Source organism: Chiloscyllium plagiosum, unplaced genomic scaffold, assembly GCF_037043375.1.
Source record: "Chiloscyllium plagiosum isolate Xiang-an unplaced genomic scaffold, Cpla_swu_hap1 HiC_scaffold_9, whole genome shotgun sequence".
NCBI lineage: Eukaryota > Metazoa > Chordata > Chondrichthyes > Orectolobiformes > Hemiscylliidae > Chiloscyllium > Chiloscyllium plagiosum.
The window spans coordinates 14,540,401-14,563,513 of NW_028270147.1; the positions used below are offsets into that span (position 1 = coordinate 14,540,401).

At 40.7% G+C, this 23,113-nt stretch overlaps 1 protein-coding gene across 1 annotated transcript in view; it reads left to right on the top strand.

Annotated features, from left to right (window-relative positions):
- The window catches only part of LOC122554128 (calcium-activated chloride channel regulator 1-like), a 32,915-nt gene that overhangs the window by 4,254 nt on the left and 5,548 nt on the right, over positions 1 to 23,113 (top strand). The window contains exons 2-12 of the mRNA XM_087990424.1: positions 51 to 191; positions 754 to 904; positions 2,702 to 2,807; positions 9,545 to 9,704; positions 11,652 to 11,873; positions 14,230 to 14,454; positions 14,540 to 14,717; positions 18,135 to 18,241; positions 18,338 to 18,559; positions 18,653 to 18,923; positions 19,052 to 19,219. Of these exons, the coding sequence (XP_087846550.1) occupies positions 51 to 191; positions 754 to 904; positions 2,702 to 2,807; positions 9,545 to 9,704; positions 11,652 to 11,873; positions 14,230 to 14,454; positions 14,540 to 14,717; positions 18,135 to 18,241; positions 18,338 to 18,559; positions 18,653 to 18,923; positions 19,052 to 19,219 (1,951 nt within the window). The remainder of the gene's footprint in view (positions 1 to 50; positions 192 to 753; positions 905 to 2,701; positions 2,808 to 9,544; positions 9,705 to 11,651; positions 11,874 to 14,229; positions 14,455 to 14,539; positions 14,718 to 18,134; positions 18,242 to 18,337; positions 18,560 to 18,652; positions 18,924 to 19,051; positions 19,220 to 23,113) is intronic.

Sequence of the window (23,113 nt, forward strand, 5' to 3'; positions counted from 1 at the left end):
CTAAGTCAATTTTAAAGTCCATGAAATATATTGATAATATTTTCTTTTAGGAAATGGTGAGGTCAGCTTCAAACTTCTTGTACAAAGCCACCAAACATCGAGCTTATTTCCGAGATGTGAAAATCCTATTGCCCATCACCTGGAATTCTCAGCCCAACTATCAGAGACCAAGCACCCAGTCTTATGAAAAGGTAAAAGCTGAAATAATGGAATTGTAAAATTACTTTTTTTCACCATTTCATGGGTCATTTTATCATCCACGTTAATCTACTCTTAACTATATTTTTACATTTAACTTTGTGAAAAAGTGCCAATTGCATCACTAGTGATCTATCCTTTATTTTATTTATCCAATGATCCAAGACAGTGTTTCGAAAGTACTTTCTGCTTTACCTTTGACGTTGCTGACTGCACATTGATTTATAGAACATAGAACACAGAACATTACAGCTCTGCACAGGCCCTTTGGCCCTCGATGTTGCGCCAACCCATGAAAGTAATCTGATGCACATCTAACCTACAGCATTCTATTATTATCCATATGTATGTCCAATGTTTAGAAGGAAAAATTAATAAAAATGTATTTTGTTTCCTTAGAATTTCAAACAAGTGGAAACCGTCCAGATTTCTCTTACTTACATTTTTTTATTCACTTTGCTGTCTTTGTATCCATGCTTTTGTGGTTTATATTTAACAGTAGTTTGGGGATGATCTTATTCCCTGATGTTATTTCCTCTACTTATCTTTTTCTAGGCTAATGTGATCATTGCTAACCCACATACTCAGTATGGAGATGACCCATACACTCTGCAGTATGGCCAATGTGGTGACAAGGGCCGGTACATTCACTTTACCCAAAACTTCATGTTAGATGATGCCCTGATCCAAGTTTATGGTGAAAGAGGTAACAACTTTACAGGAAATTGCTTCCATCTGTGCAGTTGACTATAATCCCTTCCTCTTTCACTGGAAACACACTCGCATTTGTTCTTAGTTTGGTGAAATTGATCAAAGCCTTACTTTGTAGAAAGTTAAAAATCACACAACACCAGGTTATAGTCCAACAGGTTCAATTGGAAGCACACTAGCTTTCGGAGCGACGCTCTATCATCAGGTGATAATGGAGGGCTCGATCGTAACACAGAATTTATAGCAAAAATTTGTGGTGTGATGTAACTGAAATTATACATTGAAAAATTAATTGTCTGTTAAGCCTTTCATCTGTTAGAATACAGTGATAGTTTCACTTCTTTCATGTGTAAATCACAAAACCTTTTTTTTAAAAGTTACATTCTCGGGTTAGCTGTTAACAATGGTGATAGCTAGACAATATGTTGAAGGTGTTAGCCCCCTGTGATCTCTGTCTATGGCCTGATGTTAAGATTGATTCCAATCTAAAAAGTGAGATAATCATTACTTTGTAGAATCATACTTGGAGTCACAGAGTTGTGCAGATATTCTAAATTTATCTAGTCCCATTTGCCAGCATTTGGCTCATATCTCTCTAAACCCTTCCTATTCATACACATGTCCAGATGCAAATTTCAATGCTATAATTGTACCAGCCTCCACCACTTCCTCTGGCAGCTCGTTCCATACATGCACCAACCTCTGTGTGTAAAAAGTTGCCCCTTATGTTACATTTAAGCCTTTTTCCTCTCATGTGAAACCTATGCCCTCTAGTTTTGGACTCCCCCCACCCCAGGGAAAAGACCTTGAATATTTCTTCTATTCTGCCTCTCACGATTTGGAAATGTTAGACTGGGGTGTACAAAGTTAAAAATCACACAGCACCACATTATAGTTCAACAGGTTTATTTGGAAGCACTAGCTTTCGGAGAACTGCTCCTTCATCAGCGCTTCAAAAGCTTTCAAATAAATCTGTTGGAGTATAACCTGGTGTTATGTGATTTTTAACTTTGGACATGCACCTAATGATTTCATAAACCTCTATAAGGTCACCCATCAACCTCCGATGCTCCAAGGAAAACAGCCTCAGCCTACTCAGCCTCTCCTGATAGCTCAAACTCTCCAACACTGGCAGCATTGTTGTAACTCTTTGCTGAACCATTTTAAGTTTCACAGCACCATTCAGAAAGCAGGAAGGCAAGAATGGAATGCAGTATTCTAATAGTGCCTAACCAATGTCCTGTACAGCGGCAACATGACCTCCCTACTCCTATACTCAATGCACTGACCAATAAAGACAAGCATATTAGATGCCTTGTACACTGCCCTGCCTATCTGCAACTCTGCTTTCAAGGAACTATGATTATGATGATGACGATGATCTGTGAAAGCCCAGAGCCTATTATAACAAACCAGTGTCAAAACGTCTCATATAAATGCACCCAGGATTAAGTCAAATATTCATTGGTCTTGTTGCGGTGTTCTGGTTTTAGACTCAACACAATCCTTCAATTTTTATTTGAAAACCATTTGATGTACACCAAAATAGATGGAAGTATAGGAGTTTTCGTACAAGGGGCTAACATTTGTATTAATTTGTTCTTCCCTTCCCTTTACTTTTTATGCTTCTCATTCCACTTCCCTCTCCTCCATTTTACCCGCCCTGACCTGCTTCATATTAAAGATTATGCTTAGCCTTCATTTCACATTTGCAGCACCAATATACGCCAAACGTACCATTGAGCTCTGAGTGAAATGGGCGTTGTTGTCATGAATGTTTCTATTTTTACAGGTAGTGTATTAGTCCATGAATGGGCTCACCTTCAGTGGGGAGTGTTTGATGAATACAATGACCTGGCACCCTTTTATGCTGTTGGTGATACATATGAGGCAACCAGGTAAGCTATTCTTCAATTCTGATGGCAGAGCTGTTTTGCAGAATAAAGATCTCACTGTTGTGGAGAACATTCTTACAAAAGATAACATTAGCACAATAGTGGGCAGAATCTCGAATCCCTACAGGGCACATAGAGAATATTTAGCCCATCAAACCTGCATCGGCTCTCTGAAGAGCACTCTACCCCCTTCCCTTGCATTCCCCATGGCCAATCCACCTAACCTGCACATCTTTGGACTGAGGGAGAAAACCATACCACCTGGAGGAAGTCCATGGAGACAGAGGCCGAACGTGCAGACTTCATACAGACATTCACCGAAGGCTCGAATTGAATCTGGGTCCCTGGGGTGCTGTGAGGAAACAGTGTGAATCATTCAGCCACCTCCAAATGTTTTGCTCCTTCGATTCATATGTAGGCAAGGACGAAAAGGTTGGGGAAATACATTTTGCACTTTCTTAGGGTTTAAGTGGTGAGTTCTGAACACCCCTAATGATGTACAACTGGCCTACTTCCATGCTTTTGCCCCTCAATATTAGCTAAACTGACCTAATTTTGAAGCAAAATAAACATTGAAAGAATTGCAGATGCTGTAAATCAGAAACAAAAACAGAAGTTTCTGAAAAAGCTCAGCAGGTCTGGCATCATCTGTGAAGAGAAATCAACGTTAACCTTTTGTGTCTGGTGACCGTTCCTCAGAACTGGTGGGAGTTAGGAAAATGTCGGTTTATATGCAGAAGATAGGGTGGAGGGAGGAGGTAAGGAATAAACGATAGGTGGGGATAGAGCCCAACGAGAGGGAAGAGCAGTTGGACAGACAAGGGAGTGGATAACAATCTGTCTGGGAGGGTGAATAGCTGTTAATGGGGACAGTTAGTGACTACGGAGCTGCTTACACTCTGTCTCCTTCCACTTCTTCATCCTGACAAGGTGACATTCACAAATCACCACTCTCACTGTAGCATTCAGACTGATATTCTGAACTTTTAACTTCTTTATATTCCTAATTTATTTCTCTGACCTATAATGCTGAGCTATTTATATCTTTACTTTCCTTTGTTTTGTTTCCAATGTATTTGATCTTAAGTATCTGTACTGAGGTACTTTTATGCCTGAGATGGCGCTGTAATGCAGCAATGGTAAATTTTTCACTGTACTCATTTGTGTACATGATAATAAAGCTAATTCAATCCAATTCAATTTCTTCTTCATCACCCTGTCTGTCTGTGACGCAGCTTTCAAAGAACTGTGTATCTGAACACCTAGGTATCTGCTCAACAATGCTACCCAGGACCCTACCATTAACTGTATAAGTTTTGTCATTGTTTGTTTTACCAAAATGCAATACTTCACATTTATCCAAATTAAACTCCATCTGCCACTTCTCAGCCCATTGACCTCTTCGAAATAGAATCATAGAGTCATAGAGATGTACAGCACGGAAACAGACTCTTCGGTCCAACTCGTCCATGCCGACCAGATATCCTAACCTAATCTAGTCCCACCTGCCAGCGCTTGGCCAATATCCCTCTAAACCCTTCCTATTCATATACCCATCCAGATGCCTTTTAAATGATGCAATTGTACTAGACTTCACCACTTCCTCTGGCAGCTCATTCCATACATTCATTTCAAGCAGTACCCTCTACTTGAAAATGTCGCCCCTTAGGTCCCTTTTATGTCTTTCCCCTCTCACCGTAAATCTATGTCCCCTAGTTCTGGTCTCTCCTGCTCCTAGGAAAAGCCTTGATTTTTTTACCCTAATATGCCCCTCATGATTTTATAAACCTCTATAAGGTCATCCCTCAGCCTCCAGTGCTCCACAGTAAAGACCTCCAGCCTATTCAGCCGCTCCCTATAGCTCAAACGTCCAACCGTAGCAACATTCTTGTAAATCTTTACTGAACCATTTCAAGATTCACAACATCCTTCCTATATCAGGGAGACCAGAATTGCATGCAATATTCCAAAGATGGCCTAAGCAATATCCTGTACGGCTGCAACATGACCTCCCAACTTTAATCTTCGATAACCCTCTTCACTCTCCTCCACACCACCAATTTTGTAGTCATCCATTAACCGTGCCTCCTAAATTCTCAGCCAAATTGATTATAAAAATGAGAAACAACAGTGGACCCGGCACCGATCCTGGAGGAACACTGCTTGTCACAGGCTTCCAGTCTGAAAAGCAACCCTCCACCACCACCCTCTCTCTCCTCCCTTTGAGCCAATTTTGTATCCAATTGGCAGGCTCTCCCTGAATCCCACGTGATCGAACTTTACTAACCAGTCTACGATACAGAATCTTTTCAAAGGTTTACTGAAGACCATTAGACAATGTTCAGCACTCTGCCCTCATCTATCTTTTTGGTGATATCCTCAAGTATCTCAATCAAGTCTGTGAGACCCAATTTCCCATACACAAAGCCACACTGTCCCTAATCAGTCCTTGGCTCTCCAAATGCATGTAAGTTGTATCTCTTAGAATCGTCTCCAACAACTTACCCATCACTGATGTTAGACTCACCATTCTATAGTAGAGGTAAAAACAATGACTGCAGATGCTGGAAACCAGATTCTGGATCAGTGGTGCTGGAAGAGCACAGCAATTCAGGCAGCATCCGAGGATAGGCAAAATCGACGTTTCGGGCAAAAGCTCTTCATCAGGAATGATGAAGGGCTTTTGCCCAAAATGTCGATTTTGCCTGTCCTCGGATGCTGCCTGAATTGCTGTGCTCTTCCAGCACCACTGATCCAGAATCGCCATTCTATAGTGCCCGGGCTTCTCCTTACAGTCTTTCTTAAATAAAGGCACAACATTAGCTACCCTCAAGTCCTCCATCACCTGATCCGTGGCTGTAGATGATACAAATATCTCTGCTGGGTGCCCCGCAATTCTTTCCCTCGCTTCCCACAATGTCTTGGGATATCCTTGATCAGGTCTTGGAGATTTATCCATCTTTCTGCTTTTTTAAGCATTCCAGCAGCTCTTCTTCTGTAATATGGACTTGTTTTAAAGACTTCAATATTTATTTCTCCAAATTCCCTAGCCTCCATGTCTTTTTCCACAATTCTGGTGGCTAGTTTTGGACAAACAGGCAGAAAACTATCCACCAGGATACATGAACACCAATTAGCCACAAAATGACATGATCCTCTCTCACTAGTATCCTTACATACAGATAAGGAAGGACACCATTTTGACTGGGACAACACATCCATCTTAGGACAAGCCAAACAGAGACATGCACAAGAACTCCTAGAAGCATGGCATTCCAACTGGAACTCTATCAACAAACACATCGAGTTAGACCCCATCTACCACCCCCTGAGAAAAAGAACAGGAAATTACATCACCACAGGAAATTACATCACCAATCCAAAGAAACACAAACATATACATAGAAAGCAGGAATCATGTACACTGCTTCGCCTGAGGCCCACTGAAGATTTTACCTAGTAGGGTGATGAAACGTCTGGAAATGAACCTCCCCACTCAGTGAGCAAACCTACATCCAGTCCTTTGCAATTTCCTGTGGTTCCACATATAGATGACCTTGTTGAGCTCTAAGGAATCTTATTCTCTCTCTAGTTGTTGCTTTACTGTTCATGTACTTGTAGAATCCCTTTGGATTATCCTTCACCTTATCTGCCAAGCCTATCTCATACCTCATTTTCACCTCCTGATTTACCTCTTAAGAATACACCCCTTATGCTCTTCAAGAGATTCACTTCATCCCAATAGTCTATACCTAACATATGCTTCCTTCTTATTCTTGATCAGAGCTTCAATATCTGTATTCATCCATTGTTCTGTACTCCTACCAGCCTTACTCTTCACTCAAGGGTACATACTGCCTCTCAACTCTCATTGACTTTAGAAAGCCTCCCACTTGCCTGTCATCCCTTTACCCGTGAACAGTATATCCCAATCAACGTTTGAAGGTTCCTATCTCATACTGTCAAAATTGGCCTTGCTCCAATTCAGTACTTGACATTTTATCCAGGGTCTATTCTTTTCCATAACTATTTTAAAACTAACAGTATTATGATCACTGGTCCCAAAGTGCTTTCCCAATAACATGTCAGTCACTTGCCCTGCCTTATTTCCCAAAATAATGTCAAGTTTTGTTTCTTCTCGAATAGATACATCTGCATATTGATGAAGAAAATATTCTTGAACACATTCAACAAACTCCTCGTTCTCCTAGCCCTTAACACTATGGCAGTCCTGTTTATGTTGGTAAAGTTAAAAACCTCTACTGTTACAACCCTACCATTCTTGTACATAGCTGAGCTCTCTCTACACATTTGCTCTTCAGTTTCCCGATGACTTTTGGGGTGCCCTTAGCACAATCCCATCAAGGTGATTATCCCCTTTTTATCTCTAAGTTCTATGCATATAGTTTCACTGGACTATCCTCTCTAAGTACTGCCATGATGTTTTCCCTAATGAAAAATGCCAATCCTCTTCCTCTCTTGCCTCAACATCTATCTTTGTGTGGAGTCGCAAGAGATCGGGCAGATACTAAATGAGTATTTTGCATCAGTATTTACTGTGAAAAAGGACATGGAAGCTATAGAATGTAGGGAAATAGATGGTGACACCTTGAAAAATGTCCATATTACAGAGGAGGAAATGCTGGATGACCTGAAATGCATAAAAGTGGAGAAATCCCCAGAACCTGATTAGGTGTACCCTAGAACTCTGTGGGAAGCTAGAAAAGTGATTGCTGGGTCTCCTGCTAAGATATTTGTATCATCTATAGTCACAGGTAAGATGCCAGGAAGACTGGAGATTGGCAAACGTAGTGCCACTGTTTCAGAAAGGTGGTAAGGACAAGCCAGGGAACTATAGACCAGTGAGCCTGACTTCGATGGTGGGCACATTGTTGGAGGGAATCCTGAGGGGTAGGATGTACATGTATTTGGAAAGGCAAGGACTGATTAGGGATAGCCAAGATGGCTTTGTGCATGGGAAATCATGTCTCACAAACTTGATTGAATTTTTTGAAAAAATAATAAAGAGGATTGATGAGGGCAGAGCGGTAGATGTGATCTATATGGACTTCAGTAAGGCATTCGCCAAGATTCCTCATGGGAGACTGGTGAGCAAGTTTAGATCTCATGGGATACAGGGAGAACTTGCCATTTGGATATAGAACTGGCTGAAAGGTAGAAGGTCCAAGGGTGTGTTGTTGAACAAAGAGACCTTGGAGTGCAGGTTCATAACTCCTTGAAAGTGGAGTCGCAGGTAGATAGGATAGTGAAGAATGTGTTTGGTATGCTTTCCTTTATTGGTCAGAGCATTGAGTGCAGGAGTTGGGAGTCATGTTGTGGCTGTGCAGGACATTGGTTAGGCCACTTTTGGAATATTGCATGCAATTCTGGTCTCCTCCCTATTGGAAAGATGTTGTGAAACTTGAAAGGGTTCAGAAAAGATTTACAAGGATGTTGCCAGGATTGGAGGATTTGAGCTATAGGAATGGGTTGAATAGGCTAGAGCTGTTTTCCTTGAAGCATCGGAGGCTGAGGGGTGACCTTATAGAGGTTAATAAAATCATGAGGGGCATGGATAGGATAAATAAACAAAGTCTTTTCCCTGGGGTGGGGGAGTCCAGAACTAGAGGGCATAGGTTTAGGGTGAGAGGGGAAAGATATAAAAGAGACTTAATGGGCAACTTTTTAATGCAGAAGGTGGTACGTGTATGGAATGAGCTGTCGGAGGAAGTGGTCGAGGCTGGTACAATTGCAACATTTAAAAGGCATCTGGATGGGTATATGAATAGGAAGGATTTGGAGGGATATAGGCTGGGTGCTGACAGATGGAACTAGATTGGGTTGGGATATCTGGTTGGCATGGATGAGTTGGACCGATGGGTCTGTTTCCGTGCTGTACATCTCTATCACTCGATGACTCTATCCTTCCTATAGCATCTGGTTCTGAGAACATTGAGGTGTCAGTCTTGTCCATCCCTGAGCCATGTTTCTGGATGAGCAATGATGTCCCAGTCCCATGTTCCCATGCATGTCTTGAGTTCAGATACCTTTCTGCCAGATTCTTTGCATTGAAATAAATGCAGTTTAATTCTTCAGAGTTACCTCGTTCTTTGATTTGTTCTTGGTTGCCTTGTCTAACTAACTTGCTGTCTTTAATTTCCAAACCATACTCATCCCATTATTATTTAGGATCTCCACAACTTCCCCAATACTAATTTAAAATCTCACAAATACACAAGCAAATCTCTCCCCCCATGATACTGGTCCCCTTCCAGTTCAGGTGAAATCTGTCCCTTTTAAACAGGTCTTTTCTGGCTCAGATGTGATCCCAAAGATCCAAAAATCTGAATCCCTGCCCACTGCACCACCTCCACAATCATTGATTTATCAGCCTTATCTTCTTATCCTACTGTCATTAGCACGTGGCACTGGGAGTAATCCAGAGATTACTATCTTTAAAGTTCTTCTTTTTAACCTCTTACATAACTTCTTATATTCACTCTGCAAACATTTCACTTGGAGATGTCCCTAACCTTGGCACTAGGGAGCAATGTCAATACTGGCTCACAGCAGCAGAATTGTCTGTCTGTGCCCCTGACTTGAGAGTCCCCTCTGGCAATTACTCTTTTGAACCTGGAAGCATCTGGAAGTTCTAAACTATGTATAAACTAGGAAGACTATGGTGACTTTATAAAAATCAGTATGATTAATTACACATCGTGCTTCATTTCCATATCTAGGTGTTCAAAGGAAATGAAAGGATTAAAAGTCTCTTGTTCTGGGGGTGCCTGTGGTACCTGTGATCCCAGCACAGGGCTCCCAGACGCTGACTGTAATTTCTTTCCAGACCAGAACCAAGTGACATCAACTTCAATAATGTACACAACAGGATTACCAGGGGTAAGTGGGATTATTAAGATGTATTTCCCTTGCAAATTATTAACACCTACTTCTGCAAATGTTTCATGTACAAAGTCTTGCTGTTTGCAGCAGTTATGTTCCTTGAAAATGTTGCAAATGCTGACATCACAGAGGGTAATGAGAGTCAATTGGATAGTTTCCAAATATCGAAAAATACTGACACATACAGTATCTAGTAGACAATAAAATACAATAAAACAATTGTATTATTGATGTTATACAGGAGAAATAGTATAATAAAATGAGGGACATAGCAACTTTCTCCCCTTGCTGTAGGCCTCCTGCATTATAAATGTTATAATAGTGTGTAAGTGTAATGTGGGAGCAGATACACATGCAGTGCAAACTTTACAGTCTAGGCAATCCTGTTTTCTATCATCATTATGTCAGTCTGCAGACCAGTTTAAGTTTTGAGTTATTTTTTAACATATCCACTTCACTTTTCTTCTACTTTTTGCACCTGAAGACTGCAGGTAAATAAAATGTGACCCGCACTCGGTGAAATGGTGTACAGAATTGTGTACAGTAATCTGACCTGCACTAAGTGCAGTGGTTGCTCAGAATTCTCAGGTTGAGAATCAGTGAATTTGCAAAAGTGAAGATTTGAATGGCAGGACTTCACTGTGTCCAATAATCACGACCCAAGTACAGCATGAAAAAGATTTCAAGCTTGCTTCACTTGATCACACATTTTGGGCTGTCCATCTCTCATATTGCCTTTTCTGGAAGGTTTGACATTAAAACATCGAAAAATACGCTATAATTTAATTAGAAATTTAACTGCATAAAACAAACTTTTTGGTACATAGAACCAGGAGCTTATGCTAGAACTGAATGAAACACTGGGTAGACTGCAGCTAGAGTCTTCATAGAGTAGAATCCCTATGGTGTGGAAGCAGGCATTTGGCCCATTGAGTCCATAGCGATCCTCCGAAGAGCATCCTACCCAGACCCAACCCTATCTCCTTAACCCCAAATTCCCCATGGCTAATCAATCTAACCTGGACATTCCCGGACAATATGGGCAATTTAGCATGGACAATCAACTCTAACCTGCACATGTCTGGACTGTGGGTGGAAACTGGAGCATCTAGAGGAAACCCATGCAGACAGGGAGGAGAATGAGCAAACTCTGAACAGACAGTCGCCCAAGGGTGGAATCAAACCTAGGAACAGTGCTAACCACAGTGCTGTCTGAAATAATGAAGTGCCTAAATAGAGTGGATAGGAAAAAGCTATTTTTGTTAGCAGATAAAGAAAAGACAGGGAACATAGATTCAAAGTAAAGCCTTGAAGAAATAAGAGAATTGTGGAGTAATTTTTTTCACATTGGTACGATCTTTAACGTACTGCCTGAAAATTGGTAAAGTCAAAATACTCACAGGATTTCAATGAACATGTGGGTGTGCACTTGAGGGTCATAACCTGGAGGTACACAGGCTAAGAGGTGAAAGGTAGGATTAGATGGAATTGCTCTTTCTTTTAACCAGCATGGACATGATTGACTGAATGGTCTCATTCTGCACCACAACAAATGCCTGCACTTCTCAAATGTTTCACTGTGTAGAGCTTGTGATTATAATAAAAAGTACATTGTACGTGTTCATGGTCATAGTCTCCTCACAAATTGTTGTGACTGTGTTTTATTTAATTGATTTCTCAATCTTTAACAAACGCAGCATCAATCATCACCTCATAGGGAAGCAAGGCTTTAAAAGGACTGGAGATTACAGAGACAGGGCAAGGCAAGCCAAGCTCATAACTACCTCATACTGAAGGGAGCAAATACTGTCAACTGAGCTAAACTGATAGACAGAAATCGAAACTGGGATTTTCCAATAAAGACAAATCTATCATTTTGACCCAGGAAGCATCTCGTTTTCTCAGCTGTCTGTTGTTGCATCTGACCTTGTGTTCCCTTTGCAGGTGGTTGACTTCTGTGACAATAAGACACACAACCGTGAAGCTCCGAACATGCAAAACAAAATGTGCAATGAGAGGAGCACTTGGGATGTAATCAGCAAATCGGACGATTTCAAGAACAACCATCCAACTAATATCACTTCACTTGAGCCAAAGTTTACTTTCCTGCATGCCAAAGACCGAGTGTTATGTTTAGTTCTTGATACATCGGGAAGCATGAGTTCGGTATGACAATATGATGTTCGTTCAGGCTGATGTTATTTAAAGGACCATCACTTGCAGTCCTTTGCTGACCATTGTTCATCACATAGGAAACAAGAGGTCATTACTTTCCTGCAAGACCTGCATTTTATATTGTTCTTATAATGGTAGTATCCTTAATGTGGGGTGCCTGGATTCATGTCCCACCTGTTCCAGAGGTGTGTAATGACATCTCCAACAGGTCGCTTCAGAAGGTCATCATGGGCTTTCTCATTTCCTGCACCAAATATAACAAACTACAATTCTGAAATTAAAAAAAAACAATAATGCTGAAATACTCAGCAGGTTTGGAGAATCTGAAAAGAGAACTGAGCTAACCTTTCAGTTTAAGATGACCTATAAACAGAGCATTTCTGAAACTTTACCCCATATGCTCAAACCATCATTTCAATATACGTAAGACCCTGTTTCTATGCAATGGAGGTGTGACAAATGGTGACAGTGGTGTTCCACCAGGATTACTACTAGGACCATGATAGTTTATCACTTAAACCCATCAATGACCCAACCTCAGGAATCAAAAACACAATTTCAAAATGTACAGATATTATCATACTTGGGATATGTGGCTAATACAGAGGAGGACTGAGATGAAACATAGGATGACATTGATTACTGTACAGAATGAACCTACAATTGGCAAATGGAATATGTCTTCTTGATCTAAAGCAGAAATTGCTTGAAAATCTCAGCAGGTCTGGCAGTGTCTATAGAGAGAAATTGTTTAACTTTTTGGGTTCAGTTCTGGAAATGTCATCTCTGATTTCTCTCAACAGATGCTGATAGACCTGCTGAGTTTTTCCAATTTCTGTTTTTGTTTCTGATTTCCAGCAACCACAGTTCTTTTGGTTTTTTGTTTATCCTCTTGATGTCTATTAGTATCCTCCCCACAGTTCACTATACTTCCAAGTTTTATGTCATTGAAAATTTTCAAATTGTAAAACTAAGTATAAGTCAGTAGTATAGATCACCATACAGTATTCTTAGTAGATAGGATACACACTATATATAGCTTTCCCCAGAGCAAGAGGAACTGTTTGCAACTACTGCCCCTTTTGTGTCACTCAGTCAATGTTGTATCCATGTTAATATTTACTTACTTAGTTACAACGTTTAATGCAAACTTAATGATGAGACACTTTGTTAAACACCTTTTGATTTTTACCATCAAGCATATTTTCCTCATCAGACCTCTGTTGCCTTAACAAAACCTCTGCTAGTTTTTTTGAGCGCAATTTGCCTTGAACAAGTCCAAATAAAAATTAACGCCACAGCAGAATACTACAGATGCTAGAACTCTGAAAGAAAGGGAATCCTGTGAGTATTCACCAGGCCAGGCTGTGCGAGAAGACAAACAGAGTTTAAGATCTCAACCTGAATATTAACCTTCTTTTCACAAATGCTGCTTGACTGACCTTTGAATTTACAGCACTTTTATTTTATTTAAGGTAATTTCATAGGCCGAAGGGTCTGTACTGTGCTGTAATGTTCTAATTTCAAGTATTTTTGATTTTATTTAATAAATCCTGCCAACATTCCATAATTAATCCGCACTTGTCCAAGTCACAATTGCTGGTATCCTGGTCTATCATTTCCAAAAGCTTTCCCAGCACTAAGATTAAACTGTCTGACCTGCAGTTGCAATATAATTTTCCTTCAGTATTGCACTGGCATGTCAGCCAAGATAATGTAGGTGAAAGTGAGGACTGCAGATGCTGGAGAATAGAGTCAAGATTAGAGTGGTGCTGGAAAAGCACAGCAGTTCAGGCCACATCCAAGGAGCAGGAAAATTGACATTTCGGGCAAGAGTCCTTCGTCATGAATCCTAATGAAGGGCTCTTGCCCAAAATGTTGCTCCGCGGATACTGCCTGATCTGCTTTGCATTTCCAACACCACTGTAATCCTGAGCCGAGATAATGTACTCAAGTCTGTTTGGACTACAATTCACAAAACAAGTGATTGAGATTTGTTAAACTTAAGTTGAAAGATTTATTCTACTTATACCCATTTATACAGAGCGTACATGATATAAAATGAAAACAGAAGATGCAGGAGAAACTCAGCAGACCTGGCAGTATCTGTAGAAAGAAAAGCAATGTTAACATTTTGAATTTGAATGACCCCTCTCAGAAAGATTAACCCTGTTTCTTTCCCCATAGATGCTGCCAATCCTGTTGAGTTTCTTTCTCATTTTCTGGTCTATTTCAAAACCCCAGTATCCACAGTACTTTGGTTTTATTTACTTTTACAAAATATGAGAATGACAAATGGTTTGGGAGATTGAGTTTTGAATTTGAGTTGAGTTATTTGTGTTTGCAGGAAAATCGAATTCAAAGGCTTCAACAAGCGGCTGGGATATTTTTACTCCAGATCATTGAAGATCAATCATATGTTGGCATAGTTGGTTTTCACAGTTATGCCACTGTGATTCACGAATTGACAGTAATTGAGAGTGAAGACGCACGAAAAAAGCTGAAAAATCTTCTACCTAAAATAGCTAGTGGTGGAACAAACATTTGTGAAGGGGTTCGAGCTGGTTTTCAGGTAAGTCAGAGACATTTGATAATTCATTACTGTCCACATCATTATTATAGTTTTCCCACATTGACAATGAACAATGGCTTTACAGGTACTTCGTGGTGATGACGGATCTACAAATGGTGATGAAATCGTTTTGCTGACTGATGGGGAGGACAGTGGGATAAGCAGTTGTTTCTCGGAGGTGGAACAAAGTGGTGCAGTTATCCACACGATAGCATTAGGACCGAAGGCAGCCAAAGAGCTGGAACAGTTGTCATCAAAGACAGGCATGTGACATTTATATTGTTTTGCTGATCAAGAATTAAACTTCAGTAGCAAATAGAGTTATAAAGTCATGGAGATGTACAGCACGGAAACAGACCCTTCGGTCCAACACATCCATGCCGACCAGATATCCCAACCCAATTCAGTCCCACCTGCCAGCAACCGGTCCATATCCCTTAAACCCATCATACTCATGTACCCATCCAGATGCCTTTTAAATGTTGCAATTGTACCAGCCTCCATCACTTCCTCTGGCAGCTCATTCCATACACGTACCACCCTCTGTGTGAAACATTTCCCCCAGCTTCTTTTATGTCTTTCTCCTCTCACCCTAAACCTATGCTCTCTAGTTATGATTTCCGCCAGCCCAATGAAAAGACCTTGTCTATTTATCCTAACCATGCCCCGCATGATTTTATAAACCTATATAAGGTCATCCCTTAACCTCTGAGTCTCCAGGGAAAACAGCCCCAGCCAATTCAACATCTCCCGATAGCTCAAATCCTCCAACCCAGGCAACATCCTTATAAATCTTTTCCAAACCATTTCAAGTTTCGCAACATCTTTCTGTTAGGAAAAAGACCAGAATTGCACGCAATATTCAAAAAGTGGCCTAACCAATGTCCTGTACAGCCATAACATGACCTCCCAACTCCTGTACTCAATGAAGCACAGGGATTAGTTTAACAGGCAATATTAAGTATTTTTGAGTGCCCAATTACTGTGATAAAAGTATATTTCTGTAAGTTTCTTTGAAAATTCAGTGAAAAGCATCTGATTTTACAAACCAACAATGTCCTTGAAACAGAATGCTGGAGAAACTCAACAAATCTGTTAACATCTGTGGAGAGAGAAACAGAGTTAACGTTTTGAGTCCAGTGTGAATCTTGTTCAGAATGTCCAAAGCTGAGCCTCAATAGAAAGATAGTAAGAAATCCCATTTCTACAGAGCTTTTCATAAATTCAGGGTGTGCCAAGATGCAGCCAAATTGATGTTTTTTATTTCTTTAACTGTAGTCACTGTGCAATGTAGAAAATTGAATGGTGCTAAGATAACATCAATCTTGGGAAATATTTGCTCCTCTGAACGAGAGGTTAATACAGTGGAGAATTTGCCCTATCACTCCCTGTACTGGTGACATCAGTATCTTTGTAATGGAGGATCCCAGGCAGAAGGATCAAGATGTAGAATCAGTTTGATTGACGCTGAAAAAAAGTAAGTTACTGCAAACATTGGGAGGATTTATTTCCAGGTCACCAAACTGGAGTGGTAAAATTGGGCCTGATGCAAATCTGGAACTTAGAGATGTATATAAAAAGAGGGAAATATAATAAAAATGGGCTATTTCAGCTTACACACAGACTGGATTAATGAGGGAGAGATTGAATATGCTGGGCGATTTTCACTGGAGTGTAGAAGCTTGAGAGGCGAACTGACAGAAGTTTATAAAATAATTAGGAGTATAGATAGAGTTAATGATAGTTATCTTTCCCTATAATGGGGAATTTCAAGATGAGGGGGGCACATTTTTAAGGTGAGAGGACAGAGGTTTTAAAAAAGACGTGAGAGACAGATTTTTTACACAAAGGGTGTTTCACATGTGGAATGGACTTCCTTTGGAAGTGGTGGACGCAGGGAGAATTAGAACGTTTAAAAGACATTTAGATAGAGGAATAGAAAAGGTGGGGAGGAGGCAATTGGGAACAGTTTAGTTTGGGATTATGTTCGGCATGGACTGGTTGGACCAAAGGGTCTTTTTCCGAGCTGTAAGACTTTATAATTCAATTTATATAAATGGTTTGGATGTGAACATAGGATGTACAGTTAGTAAATTTGCAGATGACACCTGCATTAGAGGTGTAGTGGACAGTGAAGAAGGTTACCTCAGAGATGGACCAATTGGCTAAAGGGTGGCAGATGAAATTTAATTTAGATAAATGTGAGTTTCTGCGTTTTGTAAAGAACTTATACACTTAATGGTAAGGTCCTGAGGAGTGTTGCTGAACAAAGAGACCTTGGAGCGCAGGTTCATAGTTCCTTGAAAGTGGAGTCACAGGCAGAGAGGGTGGTAAAGAAAACATTTGGTATGTTTGCTTTTATTGGTCAGTGCATTCAGTACAGAAGTTGGGAGATCATGTTGCAGCTGTACAGGATATTGGTTCAGACACTTTTGCAATGCCCTGTGCAATTCTGGTCTCTTGCTTTAGGAAAGACTGTTGTGAAGGGATTAGAGGGTTTGAGCTAAAGGGAGAGGCTGAATAGGCTAGTGTTATTTTCCCTTGAGTATCAGAGGCTGAAGGGTGACCTTATAGAGGTTAATAAAATCATGAGGGGCATGGATAAGGTGAATGGCCAAGGTCTTTTCTCCAGGATAGAGGAGTTCAAAACTTGAGGACACGGTTTTAAGGTGAGCTGGGAAAGATTTAAAAGGGACCTAAGGGACAACTGTTTCACGCAGAGGGTGGTGTGTGTATGGAATGAGTTGCCAGAGGAAGTGGTTGAGGCATTTGCAATTACACATTTAAAAGACATCTGGATGGGTTAGTGGATAGGGACGGTTTCGAGGGATATGGGCCAAATGCTGGCAAGTAATATGGCACAGATACAGACCCCTCAGTCCAACCTGCCCATGCTGACCAGTTATCCTATTTGCCAGCATTTAGCCAATATCCCTCTTAAACCTTTTCTATTCTTTTACCCCTCAAGCTACCTTGCCCACTCACATTGTTCAATAATCTAAGATTTTAGTATCACCCCAAATAATTTTGTCAGCAGATGATTTTACATTTATTTTTGATTATAGAACATAGAAAAGTACAGCACAGAACAGACCCTTAGGCCCACGATGTTGTGCCGAGGTTTAATCCTATTGTAAAATATAGTAACTTAACCTACGCACCCCTCAATTCACAGCTATCCATGTGCACGTCCAGCAGTCGCTTAAATGCCCCCCAGTGGCTTTGCTTCCACCACCTCAACTGGCAATGCATTCCACACATTCACAACTCTCTGCATAAAGAACCTACCTCTGATGTCTCCTTTATCTGGAAAGCCTCCCAACATCTTCAAACTATGACTTCTCGTACCAGTCAATCCTGCCCTGGGGAAAAGTCTCTGGCTATTGACTCTATCTATTCCTCTCATTATTTTGTACACCTCGATCAGGTCTCCTCTCTTCCTCCTTCTCTCCAGAGAGAAAAGTCCGAGCTTATTCAACCTTTCTTCATACGGCAAGCCCTCCAGTCCAGGCAGCATCCTGGTAAATCTTCTTTGCACCCTCTCCAAAGCCTCTGTATCTTTCCTATAGTAGGAATCAGTTTCATGATTAAGTTTTGTGGCTTAAATTTGTGCAAAGCTTTTTTCCCAGCCAGTTGTGAGTACTAGACTGATCTTATTATTTCTCATGTTCAATCTTTAGGAGGCCTGCAGTATGCAGCTACTGATAATTTGGATGAAAATGGATTAGTTGATGCTTTCACTGGATTAGTATCAGGAAATGGGAACATGAGTCAACAGTCAATCCAGGTTTGACTATCCTTCAGAGAATGACTTTGAGTTTTTTGCTGCTTTCTGGTAACAGGTATGTTGGTGTTTTAAGATGACTGTTTTGATTTCTTGCAGTTGGAAAGTTCTGGAAAGAGCATTGCAAGTAATGACTGGTTCAATGGTACAGTTTTCATCGATAAATCAGTTGGGAAAAACACGTTCTTTGTAGTAACATGGGAGACTGGCACACCACAAATGTTTATCCGTGATCCCAATGGAAAGCTTTACAAAAATGGAAGCTTTGAGATGGACGCAGTCTTGTTGACAGCTCGTCTTCCAATTCCTGGCCTGGCACATGTACGGTTCTGATTGGCCTGTGTGTTTAAATTTTCTCTTTGCTTTAACTTTGATCTCCTTCTTTTCAATTACAATGGGGTGTTTTTACATCAGTCAGGAGCCTGGATGTACAGCATACAAAATGGAGCTGGAAAGCCTCAGGTTGTAACGATAACAGTAACATCACGGGCAGCAGATGAGAACATTCCGCCTGTCACAGTCAACGCGCACCTCAATCAAGACACAACATCTTTTCCAAACCCACTGATCATTTTTGCAGAAGTCAGCCAAGGTTTCCTGCCTGTTATTGGAGCCAAAGTGACAGCCACAGTAGAGAGGACTATTGGTCAGCCTGTGAATCTTGAGCTGTTGGACAATGGGGGAGGTAAATACATCCATCACTGTAGAAGCCAGTTAGCAAGTGGTTATATTTCATTGTGACCAAAGTAAAATATTATCATTAGTTAACACTGGATTCTGCACTTTACAATTGATTTGTCTTCTTATCTTTAGGTGCTGATGCTGTTAGAAATGATGGAGTTTATTCTCGGTATTTTACTGAATATTTTGGTAATGGTAGATACACCATTAAAGTATCTGTACAAGGAAAAGATGGAATAGTAAGGTTAACAACCAGGAAGCAAAGCCATGCCATGTACATCCCAGGATATGTACAAAATGGTAAGGTATTGATGGACACATGTACCTACTTGTTATTGAATTGTGATATTGATTGAGTCAGCCCCGAAACCATCCCATGTGTACTTTGAAATGTCATCAATCCCAAATCCAATGACAATTTCAATGCTATCTCAGACAACCTCCGAGATACCCTATAACTCCAAAGGGTGGTGGAGGTGTGAAATACCTGATCTTGGAGGGTAGTTCAGGTGGGAAATCTCACAGTCTTTAACAAATTAATCTGATGAGTACTTGAAATGTCATAACATTCAAGGTTATGGGCCAAGTGCTGGAAAGTGGACTAGCCACCCTTCAGGCTCTCTGCCTGTATTCCTGGTGAAGGGCTTTTGCCTGAAATGTTGATTTTCCTGCTCCTCAGATGCTGCCTGAACTGCTGTGCTTTTCCAGCACCACTCTAATCCAGAATATGATTTGCAGCATCTGCAGTCATTGTTCTTACCTGGTAGATTTAGAGTAGCTTTGGTTGGAGTCAAATACGGTGGAAATCTTCTGTAATGCGTGATTGTATGAAATGGCAGATCACTACCATCTTGAGAAGGTACGACCTTCCCAAGAGCATTTAGGGATAGGCAAAACATACTGACCGAGACAATGAAACCCACATCCTGTGAATGAATGAATGAATAAAAGAAATCTTGAACCTCAATTTACCCAAAAACTGAATTAGAGTTAGAATTATGTTTTGTCACATGCACTCAAGGACAGAGGTACAGTATTACAGTGAAAAGTGTACAATGTCACCATTTTCCAAATTTCTATGAAGAACTGTAATGTCAAATGCTTAGCTTTTTTCCTTATTTTCTACTTTTATACCTAATCTATTTTAGTACCTAAGATTTGTACCAAGGTAATTTATATCTAAGGTGACACCACTTTTCACTGTACTCCTGAATTTTATACTTGAATACATGTGACAGTAAAACATCATTTTAATTCTAATTCTGAAAGTATGGCAGCATAAAAACATAAATAAAGAGTAGAAAAATGAAGAAATAACGTTAAAAAGTTAAAAATTACAGCCCTGCTTAAGTACAAAGCCATTGAAGTCATATTCGCTCATTATCCCGAATCCCACTGATTTTTATCAGCTTGCAGTCCCTCAATGCATCAAATCCCAGTTCCCTGATACTGATGAAACCTGGAGGCAGAAAGCATGCCTTCAAATAAGCACATTGTTACTGACCCAACATCTCAATCAGTCCCCTCTGACAAATCCAATGTGGGTACCTGAGGTACATGTGGAAACATGACTTATCTGAGCCATCCAGAGAACACTTTCAAACTTTTGATTCTTCCATTGCTGACCTCTTATGTATTGCTCTCCTCCATCCCCACCACCACCTCCCTTTGCCCTACCATTGGTGACCATGCATTCAAATAGGAATGTATGAATAGGAGAGACAATTCAGCCTGTTGAGCCTATCAATATGATCATGGCCAACTGAACACCTCAATGCCTTTCATTCACCCCGTAGTCAAAACTCCGTATGTTAAATACCTGCAGCCCAAGACCTAGACTTCACTGTTTAACCATTTCTCTTCCATAAGGCCTTTGCTAAAGCCCATCTATTGAGCAAACCTTTGGTCATCACATCCAACACCTTCTTCTTTGGCTTGACACGAATTTAATGACTATGTCTCTGTGAAGCTGTTTTTTCTCTGGTTTTATTATTTGAACACATGACCTTGCAACAGTGATGGTTATAGCATTAAACAATAATCCAAACGTGGAGGAAATGCACCCAGAATTATACAGTACAACAGAGGCCCTTTGGCCCATCAAGTTGTACTGCCAAAAATATACTACTACCGATATTTGCCCATACAAGGCCCATAGCTGAAAAATGTGTTGCTGGAAAAGCGCAGCAGGTCAGGCAGCATCAAAGGAGCAGGAAAATCGACGTTTCGGGCATATGCCCTTCTTCCTGAAGAAAGACGTATGCCCGAAACGTCGATTCTCCTGCTCCTTTGATGCTGCCTGACCTGCTGAGCTTTTCCAGCAACACATTTTTCAGCTCTGATCTCCAGCATCTGCAGTCCTCACTTTCTCATACAAGACCCATAACCTGAGTAGCTTCATCCAAGTACCTTTTAAACTACTGTCAGAATAAAAAGATAAACCATCTAATTAATTTGTCATTTCTGATCAATATGTTAAAAATGTAAATGACTGAACTCTTATTTTAAGCAAAACATAACTGCTTCATGAATGCCATTATCCAAATAGCCAATGCCCTGTGAAGTAATCTGGTAAACCACTTGGGTTATAAAACAATGAAAGTTAGTAGAGTCAGAGAGTCATAGAACATAGAAAAGTACAGCACAGAACAGGCCCTTTGGCCCATGATATTATGCCGAGGATTATTCCTAATCTAAAATAAAATAACCTAACCTATGCATCCCTCAATTCATTGCTGTCCACGTGCATGTCCAGTAGTCGCTTAAAGGTCCTGACTGATTCTGCTTCCACCACCAAGTAAAGAACATAAAGAACCTACCTTTGACATCTCCTCTACACCTTCCTCCTAATATCTTAAAACTATGATCCCTCGTGCCAATCAATCCTGCTCTGGGGAAATGTCTCTGGCCATTGACTCAATCCATTCCACTCATTCCATACCTCAAACAGATCACCTCTCTTCCTCCTCTCCAGAGAGAAAGGTCTGAGCTTGGTTAATCACTCTTTCTAAGATAAGCCCTCCTGTCCAGGCAGGATCCTGGTAAACCTTCTTTGCACCCTCTCCAAAGCCTCTGTATCTTTCCGATAATAATGCGACCAGAGCTGGACCACTCCAAGTGTGGTCTCACCAAGGACTTGTAGAAATGTAGCAAAAGTTTGCACTCTTAAACTCGATCCCCTGGTTAATGAAAGCCAATACACCATGTGCTTTCTTTACCACCCTTTCACTTGGGTAGAAACTTTGAGGTATCCATGCAGTTGAACACCAAGATGCCTCTGTTCCTCCACACCCAACAATCCTGTGTTTAATCCGATATTCAGCATTCAAATTCAACCTTCCAAAATGCATCATTTCACCTTTCTCCCGGTTGAACGCCACCTGCCATTTCTCAGCCCCATTCTGCATCCTGTCTATGTTGTGCTGCAGCCTGCAATAACCTTCCAAACTATCAATGATACCTCCAATCTTTGTGTCATCAGCAAATTTACTAACCCACCCCTCAACCTCCTTATCCAAGTCATTTATAAAAACTACAAAGAGCAGCAGCCCAAGAACAGAGCCCTGCGGGATAACACTCACACTGACTTCCAGGCAGAATACTTTATATCTACAATCTCTCTGCCTTCTGTCAGCCAACCAATTCTGAATCCAGAAAGCCATACCTCCCATACCTCCGAACTTGATGAATGAGCCAACCATGGGGAACCTTATCAAATACCTTGATGAAGTCCTTATACACCAAATCCACTGCTCACCCTTCGTCAATCTGTCTTGTCACCTCCTCAAATAACTCAATAAGATTTGTGAGGCATGACCTGCCCCTCACAAAGCCATGCTGACTGCCTTTAATCACTCTATGCTTTTCCAAATAATCATAAATCCTATTGCTCAGAAAGCTTTTGGAAACCCTTAACAATATGGCAATTCCATTCTATGTTTGGAAAATTAAAATCCCCGACTATCCTTTTCCATCGCTATTTTAAATCTAATAGAACTATGGTCACTGGCCCCAAAGTGCTCCCTCACTGACACCTCAGTCACCTGCCCTGCCTTATTTCACAAAAGTAGATCAAGTTTTGCACCTTCACTAGTAGGTACATCCACATACTGAATCAGAAAATCTTCTTGTATGCACTTAACAAATTCCTCTCCATCTAAACCTTAACACTATAACAGTCCCAGTCAATATTTG